General features: G+C 39.4%; 1 protein-coding gene across 6 annotated transcripts in view; it reads right to left on the bottom strand.

Annotated features, from left to right (window-relative positions):
- Positions 1 to 11,903, bottom strand: part of cadm1a (cell adhesion molecule 1a) — a 455,295-nt gene extending 443,392 nt beyond the window's left edge. For 2 of the 6 annotated variants that reach the window (XM_005458479.4, XM_005458483.4), the window contains exon 1: positions 11,711 to 11,899. In XM_005458479.4, the coding sequence (XP_005458536.2) occupies positions 11,711 to 11,783 (73 nt within the window). In that variant the 5' untranslated portion in view covers positions 11,784 to 11,899. Of the gene's footprint in view, positions 1 to 11,710 lie in introns of all 6 variants that reach the window. The other 4 variants (XM_005458478.4, XM_003453705.5, XM_019363831.2 and 1 more) reach the window with 4 other exon arrangements.
- Positions 11,904 to 12,181: the final 278 nt, after the last annotated feature.

Below are 12,181 nucleotides of genomic sequence, written 5' to 3'. Positions count from 1 at the left end.
GTAAAAATAAAAATGAATGAACTTACATTGATTAAAACCATATGGCCCACTCAGACAGGATTAAGATTATGAGGCAAAGTAAGGAATAAAATACATGAACTGTAGGTCGTTTGGGTCATAAAAACATAAAAGTAAGCAAAAAAAGGCAAATGAATATCAATTAATTTACTTCCCAGTCAAAAATATTTTTTATGGTATGTTACTATTATGATATGTCTGTATGTTGCATTTGTTTCATGTGTCACACTCCAACATTTGTTAATTTTGTGAGTCATGAAGAATTTGAAAACACGCCCCAAGCCTGGCGATTAGCCTCTAATTAAAATAATGCAGTTTAATGTCCAAACATGAATTTCTAATAGTTTTGCACAATGGCACCAATTTGACAAAAATGGAAACAAATAGACTCACAAAAGAGAGAATGGCCATGAGATGTAGCTGCTTCCAATAACCCATAAAGAGATCAAATTAATATTCCAATTTATTTTCTAAGGGCACTAAGTGAGGTATTCATTTTTCACTGTGCAATTACAACAGTAAACTTTATGCGAGTCAACACTGAAGAATTACTCTCTAGTAAATAAGAAATACTACACCCAATTAAGATGTTCAAAATGACGGTGGCCTCTGAAATGCCTGATACAACGCAACTTTTCACTTTCCAGGTGTTGCACGTGTTGCATCATCATTGTTGGTAACTCAAAGGAGTGTTAAGATAAGACAAGATTGTGTTCAGCAATCAGCGATGTAGAGGGAATTAAATTATCCTGGCATGTCAGGTTAACTCTGCAGAGCCAGACAACCAATCAATACGCAGACAGATTGCTAGACCCACAGCTTCTCATCCTCAAAAAAATATTCTTATGCGGATTAACTGCTCCTTCACCCATTTTCATTTTCAGTTGAGAAGGTACTAATCTGACAGCCAAGTGAAGCCCAACAAATACTACACACTTCAAAGCAGCAAGAAACCGCTCTGGAAAAGGCCGGGTTCAAACATTTCCTTTCATTTCTATTTTCAGTCGGAGACACATACCCTGCCCATGGTATTTTTAACAACTTTTAGTAAACCCTCACATATATCTAGTTTTTTATTGATGTACGAACTGAACTTTTCAGCTCAAAATTGTTTTACGGGTTGATATCATCAGTCTGACATTTTTTGACTTCATCATTATTTAGCTGTAAACATTTTTACATTTTAAAGCCAAAACAAAGTCTATTGGCGTTGTGCTGAAAGTTAATAAATATTTAGAGAAAAATATTATGTCACTTATTAAATTCTGGGCTGAAACCCCCCCACCAGGCATCACCACAACATAGCCACAGCCTGAAAGACCTTTGAACGGATGGATGGAGGACAACAATTTCAGCACAACCGTGTGTTTGTCCTGAGGCCAAACCTCAAAGAGCCATGACCTAACAACAGGTCTAGGTTCCAGGTACTGACGTCCATTAAAGCTGTTTGGGTGCATGGTGTGAAAGCACTTTGGACAAATTGGTATCTGTACACCACAGCATGACGCGATGTCTCTCTGAGTGCTTGCTGGATGTATGTCTACAGGAGAACTTGCTTTTTGATCGTTACACAATAAAATGAATGCCACAAATATGAAATATGCTCATCTATCAAACAACACAGTAACTATATTAAACTATTAAATCTGCCAAATGCTTTTTTATGGATATTTAGCTTCAAAAAAAAAAGAAAAAGAAAGAAAGAAGAGTACACCACCGCAAATGTACCATCCAGCTGTAAGGCTTGGTAACAGTTTTGTTGCCTATTGTTTATAAAAAGATTCTTTTAAAATATTCATACTCTTTGAATCCTGCTGTGTGTCTTCTTCAAGCAACAGCACAAGAAGATATACACAGGGAACTGAATTGTAAGTCTTTCAGATCAGAGCCTGTAACAGAGCAGGGGATTGTTTGTCCTACTTGCTGCGATAGTGCAGGCCTGACTAATTGTGTTCCAGGAAATCAAATCAAATCAACCGGTCACCTATTTCCATTTATTATTTTGCCTAAAACACAAACACCCTTTGCATTTTAGCAAGTGATTATATATGGGTTTTATCTATTTGATGTACAGAAAAATATATATCTATATTTTTGCATCTTGGTTTTCGTATCTTAGGTTTTAGTATTTCCTGAAAGTGAGCGCTGATCTTATCACTCTTAGTTGAGTAAGACTGCTTTGTAACTAAGTCTTAGTATATTTAGTGTAAATTAAGATGTAAAAAAAAAAAAAAAAACATGCCGAGTTTGTTTCGTGTGTTTTTAAGTCACACCAAACCTAATGATATCATACATAAGTAGAATTAAGTTTTGCTCAAACTGTGAGGCGAGAGACACAGAGTCCCTGTAGTGGGCGTGTGGACTAGCAGGGGGAAATTTGGAGTGAAACTGAATATAAATTATATAGAGATTGTTTTGTTTTTTAAAGCAATCATTCCCTGTGCTAACATGTAACTTTAATTTTACTAAACGTCAGCTAGCAGGGGTGTTAGGTTCTCAGTCATCTAGGTCATGGTAGTTTTAAGAGCTAGGATCCTTTCACATTGTTATTGACTTAACTGAAACTCAAGGGGAGCTTCCAGTTTTCTAGTTTCCAAAGATAATCGTGCCAAAGTTAATGTTATCTGTCGCCCCTATTTTTTGATGTTTGTTCAGTGACTGGTTCTTTTGGAAGATATGTTTTCCAGACATGATCAGTTGTAGACGACATGGTAAAGGTTACAGTCTAAATCCTCATATTTATAAGGGTACTTATTTTCAACCAATTGTTCCCCAAAAGTACCAGCTTTTAGGCCAAACTGCAGAAAGCCTTTGCTTGCAGCGGGAATGAACACAAGCATCCATAGAATTCCACCAAAGGTGCTTTGTGAGTCAGGAAACCCCCGAGTTCACATTGAAAATCCTCTTTATAGTCTTCATCAAAGAGGTGTTTGCTGCCAATTCTCGTGGTTCTAAATAATGACAGATTCACTGGGCGAAAGAACTTATTTCCCATGCCAACTTTCCATTTTTTCTCAATGAAAAAGGATACTGTTCTTCTCTCTGAATAATGACTAGTGGAAAACAAAGTAATGGAAGGAGGTGCTATTCTTTTCCATACCAAAGAGAATTGGACTGTGACACTAAGTGGAATTAAGTGGTGCTTTGCAGTGTTACAATCTATGATTTAGGCTCAAAGAGGTGCCCTCTTGTCTTGTAGCAGGTATGAATTTCCTCTGCATCATCCAACTAGGACACCAGGAAAATGAGATTGTGCTACTGTACAATAGTTGTCTGGCAATAGTGCAGAAAATATCAGTCAAGACGGAGTGACAATAGATGAGACAAAGGACGGGAACCAAGCACAGTGGGGAGACACGATCCAGTTCCACTGGAAACGGTGTAACAGCCTGAAGGGTCTCATCAGGAGCAAATTCACTGAAATGTAATACAAGCTGGAGTGTTATGTAAAATGAAAGATGGAAGAACCCAGATCACTCAAGCCTTGTGTGCTCTTGCAGCTGATGCATACCTGTATTGTATTCAGAAGGGCATTCATTTCCCCTCCGACGATTACAACCGAACACCAGCTGTATTGTTTATTTGGCTGAAAGCACAAATGATCTGCATTGATTCCTTTTTCATTCATTGTTGAACTCGGCTATTGTAAGTATGATTGCAGGAAAAATGGGTCCAATTACAGCAAAGCAATGCCTCCCTGCGACTCCATGGCACAGCAAGATGATGAAGTCCTCAAAGTCAGAGGAAGGGGGCAATCAAAGACCCCTTATTGTCTCTTGTTAATTCAAAAACTGGAATGGAAAACATTTCTTGCTGTGATTGACAATGGTTCACTTGGGACTTCAAATTAGATTAGTCAGCCATACAGCTTTACTATTAGAGCTGTTACACTGTCCTTGATACGACCCTCCACATTACAACCGAAATGACTCATCAATTTATTAATGAGTCGACTCCCACAAAAACCTTCATTTACATACTTGCCAATTGTTTTTATTCATTTCTCCATGAAATTGTTCAAGTACTTAATGATTCGACTTTACCACGTTTGGCTGTTGCTTTTATTTGTTTCATATAATTGCAAAGTTAAAGTCAATTTTAGACAGTACAGGCTACAGCCAATTTATACTAAAAAAATACAAATATACTGGTGTTAAAGGTATAATAAAAATAAGAAATGCTACATTTATCCCACATTTATGAAAATCTCAATATATATTACTATGTACTATTGTAAATATCCATCTATGCAACAGCGATATATCAATCACACTAATTTTTTTTGTTAGAACTCTATTCATTTCCACCTTTCATTTATGATTTCAAGTATTAATGTTTTGAATGTAGCCATGATCATATTTACAGGATTTTGTACATAGATTTTTAAGCCAATTTTCCATTATGTTACGGTTTGTGATGTTGCATAAACAGAAGAGTCTGAAATTCAGAAATTTGTCCTCCTTAAATTTTGCAATCGATCAAGACAGCTTGACATTGTTATCTGACTTTACAAGGACTCCTTCCTGGTTCTCTTGAAGGAGATTTTTTTTAATTAAAGACTAATGAGTTCATTAAAGTAAATTTTATTAGGACTGAAAAAATATTTTTCCAACATGTTTCTTGTGGTGCCCGTTTTTAAGCAAAACACGAGTTTAGAATTTTCAATGAAGCTGAAATTGAAGAAAAAAAAGATTTTTCATACTACTAGTACTACTGTACTGACACGGTATACTGATACTGCCATTGATCGATCCCAGCACTCCTTTGACTCAAATGCAATTTCATGCACCTATTCCAGTGCTTCCCCTAAAGTATAACCTATTTTAGATAATTAATGCTCATTTGATTTTTGATTTTTTTTACAAATGAAGTAAGAAGACTGCTGCTTATATAAACAAAGTACATTAGTAGCTATATAAACATTAAAAAAATACCATGTTCCATTTCTAATAATCTTTGCTTGAAAGGATTAAACAATTGCTCTATCCTCATTAGTTTCATTCATGCTTGTTGGCACATGGCTGTTTTTGATATTCATTCCACAAACAGATATCAGAAACTAATAACCCTAGCAGTGTCCGTGCTTATCAAGTTATATTATCTCAATATATTATCTCAATCCTAGCACTAGTGGCCTCCAATATGTGGCTCCTCACTACTCAGGTCTAATTAGCTGACTGGGCCATTTTCCAGTCAACACAATACTTCAGATCTACAGTGAAAAAGATCAGACATGAAAAAAAGAAGAAGTGGAACTCAAGCATTGCCTGGACAGCTTCACAAGGAAGCCACAAATGTAGTTCAATTTCATACACACAGGATGGATTTAGCCTGCATTTCCTGCAGTGCTGTCAAATTCCCTGGGGAGACTTCCAAAGATCATGGTATTCACAAATCCTTTAGTGCCTGTTGGTGCAACACAAGAATCCAGCTCAAGCCATTCAAAGACCCACTTCCTAAACTAAGGTCTCTTTTTAACAGAAGCTCCACAATCCAGACAGTTCTTGGAGAGCATAATGGAACGCTGTCTACATCTTCCGAAAATGTTTCTGGCAAGATAGTGGAACCCAAGGGACATGGACCAGGGCCCTTCAGGAGGTGAAGCCAAATAATGATGTCTATGTAAAAGATACATATTTGTATGATTACTGCACTATAATGAAAGCGATATGTGAGTATGTGTGTGCTTTTTGGGATTTCTTCCCAAATTCATGATTAACATGTTGCTTGGATATCTACCCTTGGTGCAAGAAATTTTAAGGGTCAGAGAAGATCACAAGAAGAAATGGAGTGGGCGGGGCTACAGGAGTAACACTCACTGTTGTGTAAGTTAACCACAGTGCTTCACTCTGCTCGGGGTACAGATTAAACTCTCTTCATCCTGGAATAGGAATAAACACCCCAGGATCACTGCCTCTGTCGTCAGCAACAGACGTAGACAAAGCTGCAGTTTAGATGTTTCATCTGTGCCACACAGTAAGCATCAAGATGAGTGGATAGCCATATATTAACCAAGTTATGCTATAAGGCCCAACAACTAAAGCCTTTTCAGCAATGTAAATATGTGGACATACATGTGTTTTTTCCCTCTTTTTAATTAGAAAAAGGTGTGCACTTCCACAGCTGGTTAACAGGATACCTAGCCCCTTTAGACACTAGTCATGCAAATGGTTTAATAGGACAAAATTGCAGAAAATACAGCAGCCAAGTTGTGTTTGTGTGCTTTTCATTGCTTTTTTACCAGAGTTTGAGAATCACCAGTTTTATACAACTGCTTGAACAACTCCATAAGAATTTGCTGTCTTGCCCATTCACTTTTGTTATTTATACATGTGACTAAGCCCAGGTACCGGAACACAGACAAGAGACAAAAGCAGCAGCACGTGATGACTGCCCCCCCACCCACCCAAACCCCCTCTAAAAAAAGGACCATCGTGCTCACTGATGATAGCTGCACTGACTATATTTAGTCAATGGGAGGAGTGACGAGAGGAAGAGGAAATTGTCAGAAAGAGGAAATGCTCATCCTATATGCATTTGGCAGGGATGACATTAAAACTGGAAATCATTCCCACTTGTATGTAATTATCTGGGATTTTATCAGAACACAATCACAGAAGTGGTCTTCTGTTGAGTGGATCTCGGTCATCAACATACATCAGTTTCTGTAGCTGCAGAGTCTAATAATAAAACACAGGCCAGCCTGTAAAGATTTCAGAGGTAAATGCTCATCTAGCGTGCCACTCTACCCAGCACTGTGCAGTGCATATTTATTATGCAATTACTCTAAAAAGCACAATCTAGATAAAACCTTAATTAGGGAAACAATGCTAGGAAAAATAGTACCTATGAGACTGCCTCAGATTTGAGCTTCCACAAAGTTAAGAGACTAAAAAAAGACATTACATAATAAATTATTAGAAGCTGAGTTTTTTTTTTTTTCTTGACTGTGGGTCAACCTTATGTCTTTCACGTTCCAAATCCACAGCTTGCAGCACTGCTTGTCAGCTCCAAGACCACACTGTGAGAAGACGGCATACAACAATCTTAACAGCCAAAGTAACACATCAAGGTGATTTATGTGTGCAAAGTTAAGCTGGTCAGGACACAAAGTGGAAAAAGTACTACGTACGTGACATTTTTTTCCCTTTTAAAGCTTACATAATGGAACCACGGTCTTGCAGTTTTCCTCTTTGAGCTCCGCACAGAGGAACTACTTAAATTAGTCTGCGTTTGTTTTTAGTTCACACTTGCTAGAGGCCTCAGCCAGACGAGAATCCTGCAAGTGAAAAATAGCAGCGTTCATCACTGAGGCCTGTTGTGCATTAACAGCAATTAATATGAGCACATACATATTCAAAGATCACTTTCATTTTACTCATTTCACTTGTTTCACACCCAGGTTGTCAAAATGTGTACGGAATAGTCTAATTTGATGCATAGGCCGGTAGGCTGCTTTCTGAATAGCATATTGCAGCATACGCCCACCCCCACCAATCCCCTCAAGAGATTTGAAATCGCAGGGTGCTTACTTGACATCCCATCATTTGGCGGATCACTAACAAGTAGGCCATAAACCTTTTTTCTCCCTTTGATTACACTAAGTGCACAGAGGCCAGATGCGACCCAGCCCAGTCATCTGTTGGCTTGCCAGCAGAGTCACTGTAGACTGGCAGAGGCAGGAGGAGGAGGAGGAGGGGGGTCACTTGGGGTCCCCTCCCTTCAGGAATAAAGCCATTGTTCTTCATTAGAGCTGGAGAGGCTGCTGGAGGGTACAGACGGTGAACAAGTCCATTTACACACCTGTTTTCCAGCACTATGGCTTCTACCAGCTTGACTCTGAGCCAAACCACACTGTATGATTCATTTGTGCGTGATGCAGCTTTTCTTTGTAACTGAAACAGACCGTAGCCGGTTGGAGGTAATAACAAAAATGACAAATTTCGTACAAAAAGTTTGTTTGTTTTTTTAAAGAAATAATTAAGTTGTTCGGTTAAGTAATTCTGTCTAGGCTGTAAAAGCAGGTAGGGCTTGGATTAAGTGCATCATGTTGAGCATCTATAATAAAACTCTGCAGTCATCTCAGCACCAGTACAGCTCCTTGGATTTTTGTTTTTAACCAGTGAAGGTGATCATGAGTTTTTTTGTTTGTTTGTAGATCTAATGCTAGTCTTTGACTCAACATATCCACCAATTCAATACGATTTTATTCTTTTGCATGTCTTAATTTTTGGACCAAAATGCCCAAAACACTTATTAGTGCATCGAGCCTACTCAAGGTTAACAGAGACATGCTTGTCTGCTAATCACAACGCTTAGATTAGCGCAGCAACTGCTAGAAAGATGTAAACTTCAGTGTTAATTATGCAACAGCTTCTCACTTTGTGCCTTTAGGTCAATTTAAAGTGGAGACAACAATGCAAATGCTTTTCTAACGCGACCAATAAATCTTTTGTAAGGAGCACAACAGGTTCAGTGGCAGGGTGCACGGAGATAACATCTTAAATGAGCTGTCAAATGAAAGGCATCCCAGGTTTAGGTTGTATTCAAATCCACACTACAGCCTAAAACTACTGAAATGAGATTCTTTTTCAGCTCTACACTATTGAGTATTAGAGAATCCCACTAAACTACATCCTTGATATTTCATTTATTATCCCTGATATTAGTTTACAGTTTGGAATAATCTGTCAAGTATCACATTAGGGCAGTAAATCACTTGGATTTTTGATAAGGAATGCTAAAAAAGACCTTTCAAGTTAAGCATAAAATATTTATTCTACCTCGTGTTTCGCCACGACAAAGCAGCAAGCCACAACCTAATCTACTCCTGTCAGTTTTCCATCAGCAGTTAGTGAGACTGAACCTTTAAAACAGACACGACTAATGCTCTTATCCTAACATAATCATTACCCAAGCCTGAACACGTGGTGACATTCAAGAGAAGTCATGCTAACACGCATTTTTCCTGCATTCAAACAGACAGTCCCCGCTCTCACCTGCGCTACGACACAGTTGCATAACTTTGCAAAAATGAAAACAGCGACACGTCTCACTATAAGTGAAGGATTGCCTAACCACGTTTTCAAGTCTCAACAGGCTTACGGTCAGGGTGTGCTGCGTCTGCGCTCTTTAATAAACACCTGTAAAGCACCATGCCCGGGTGTTCTAAACCTGTAATCTGCACTACAACTGGCCTTACTAAACACTTCTGTGCAGAATCACAAAGGGACTGTATAAATGCAGAGAAATGGAAAAATGCATAAATTACAGCAGGATACAAGATGTGCATCTGCTTGGAACTGTTAATTACTACAGGACTGCATGATTATCGCTGGTGTTTCACTCACTTTATGCATCATAGTAAAATAACACCTTTCGCACTTTCCTGAAAGCACTGGAAAGCGAGAAAATGCTCAGGTAGCACCTATTATTGTCTAAGAAAGTACCATTACATAAAAAAAATTCCACTTATATGAACAGCAAAGAATTGGGATAAATACTATGAGCACAACTTAATAATGATGCCTAGTAAATATCTGTTTACTGTTTGATTCCCCCTTAAATAACTTATTCTGACTAAAGTTATAACTTTTATTTAGTTCACAGGATGAAAAACTATCTCTGGAAGTACATTGGTTTCACAAGAAAACAAGAAATGATGTGAGAGTGGAGCACAGAGATTGGTACTATCTTCTAAATCTTTTCTTATAGAACAAGAGGTGATTTCCCAGCAGTCTGAGTCCAACCTGTGTAACACCATAAAGCTTACAGTCGGGCTGAAATGAATTGATGCAGCCTTCTATTAGACTGACTACATTGCATTACCCCTGGTAGAAAACACCACTCTTTAATGCTTAACCACAATCAGAGCTTACAGTATTCTGCTCGGGGTAAATAATTGATATGCTTTGTGCAAGTGCGCCCTGAGCTTTGTTTGAAATCACTGGAGCCATTTCCATGAAGGTAAAACAGCACTGCCCACTGTCCAGCAAAGGACAGCAACAGCCTTGTTTGCTTTGTTTGCTTTTTACTGACTTGAGAAAAAAAAAATTGATTCATTTAAAAAAGGGCCGCGGTTAAAAAACAAACAAAGTCGATTTAGCCTTGTGGATAATCCACAATGTGACAAACGAGGACATCTGCACTCCCGTCATTTTCACCCCCACCCCGAGGCTCGGCACTCAGCATAAAGAGGGGTTATGATCTGCAGACGAACAGCCTCGCACTAACTTTAAGTTAGTAATGATTCATTACATAATTGGCTTGATGTAAATACATTACTACCGCCGGTGGTGGAAGCGGCAAACCAAGTGCTTTCACCACAGCTTCAGCGTATCACTGTCCAAGGATAAATAACCCCCGAAACGGAGCGTGTATTTCCCAGTAGCTCACGACAACCCCCCCACTACTCCTTCCTCCAGTTTTCAACGCGGACTTCGTGCTGGCAACAAACAACCCCAGCACTTTATCTCTTCTTACTAAATAAACGTCCGTGCTTTCCTTTACGCACTCAACATCACCAAGCGTTCAAAAAAGAAAGAAGGAAAGAAATCGTGTCGCAGTTTTCGCCCGGCTTTATCTGTATCCTATCCGCTTCTTTAAAGCTTCTGACTCAGATTACTACACCCGGACGAAAAGCTTTGATGTTTTCATGCATGACTCCAGAGCAAATCCAGTCCCGGTGTTATGAAAACACAGCCCAGAGCGCGAGTGCGAACTCGGTGAAATTAATCTTTTCTTGTTTGCCATTAACAGTTTACGCGCATTAGGCGGTGATTTGAGATATCGCCTGGACTCCTCCGACACCGCTTTTCAGTTCGGCGTTCAGCTAAAATACACGAGCGGCACTTGTTTCGCTGAAAAGACAACTTTTATAACGGGTTAGGCGCTCTCCACACGACATCCAGCGGGATGGCCGAGAGTGAACAGATTCGGAAAAATAGAGATTAAACGCGGGGGGAGAGAGGAAAAAAAACTACTGATTCGTGTGAGGCCGTTGTGCTGAATTTGCCATAAAGTCCCGCTGTTATTAATATGCGGAGAGTCACGTTTTAATGCATGATAATTCCTGTTTCTTCCCATTAAATGAACACAGTTTTGAGCAGTTTGCGCTTTCTTTTCCTCCGATTGCACGGTTGTCGGGGCTGCTGCTATTCCACTTGAACGCACCGCTGTTTTCTGTGGTTTACAGCGTTCCGAACACGCTACACAAGTAAACCAAAGCTAGCGCACTGAATAAGCAACCCTCAGTTTAAGCATGTCACATATACATCCTTATATCCCTCAAGCGACCAAAACACCACGCTATTTGTTTTCTCACATCAGCATTTATTTTATTTTTTTTAAACACAAGAGTTGCCAGCTGTGTAGCGGCAAAGCCATTCAGCCTATAGCCTAATGGTGAGCTGACCAAAGTGATGCATTCCAGGGGCAACGCATCTGTAACGCCGGTTCCGATGCATTCACACGCGCATCGGCTTCTTTCCTCACAGTAATTCAACTTTACGGGGAGGTTTTGTTACTTCTTGCTCAACAGCATCACAGTACAACTGCACAGTAACGTCCGAATGCTCTCAAAAGCACAAATTGCCCAGAACGCTGTTCAAATTGCACTCGTTCGCATCTACATCCACGGAAATCTAAGAACAAAGTGCCACTTCCATTTAGACACCCTCGGGAAAAGTCCTACCTTTGTGAAGAGCCGCCGAAGACATGAATAAAAAGAGAATAGTCGCGAGAGAGCCGCTGCGAGCGTTCGCCATGTTGGACACCTGCTTCAGTATGGTAGAGATAGAGGCAGCTTCACCTATAGCTGCTACAACGGGACTCACTTAATGAGATGCGAGAAAGGGAGGGTACTATTTACCATATTCATTTATTACCACTGTTGATAAATAGTGTTATTTGTAATGGACGTGCCTCACAGCCTATTGAATAGCTCTCTGAATATGCTATTGGAGGGCGGGAAAGTGTTTTTAACGCTGTGTTCTGCTGCAGGGTTGGTTAGGAGGTGCCTGTGTGTGGTGTTAGTAGCTTGGCATTAGTCTCTTTTGTAGAGTTTTTCTTTTGTATTTTGGACATTTCAAAACTATACTGATCATTTCACCCACTTATATGTCATGCTTCTGAAGAGCAGGGGTGGTCATACTATTTTTGAGGC

Source organism: Oreochromis niloticus, linkage group LG10 (genome assembly GCF_001858045.2).
Source record: "Oreochromis niloticus isolate F11D_XX linkage group LG10, O_niloticus_UMD_NMBU, whole genome shotgun sequence".
In the NCBI taxonomy this organism is placed as follows: domain Eukaryota; kingdom Metazoa; phylum Chordata; class Actinopteri; order Cichliformes; family Cichlidae; genus Oreochromis; species Oreochromis niloticus.
The sequence above is the reverse complement of the archived record's forward strand: the minus strand, read 5'-3'. Positions and strand labels throughout refer to the sequence as shown.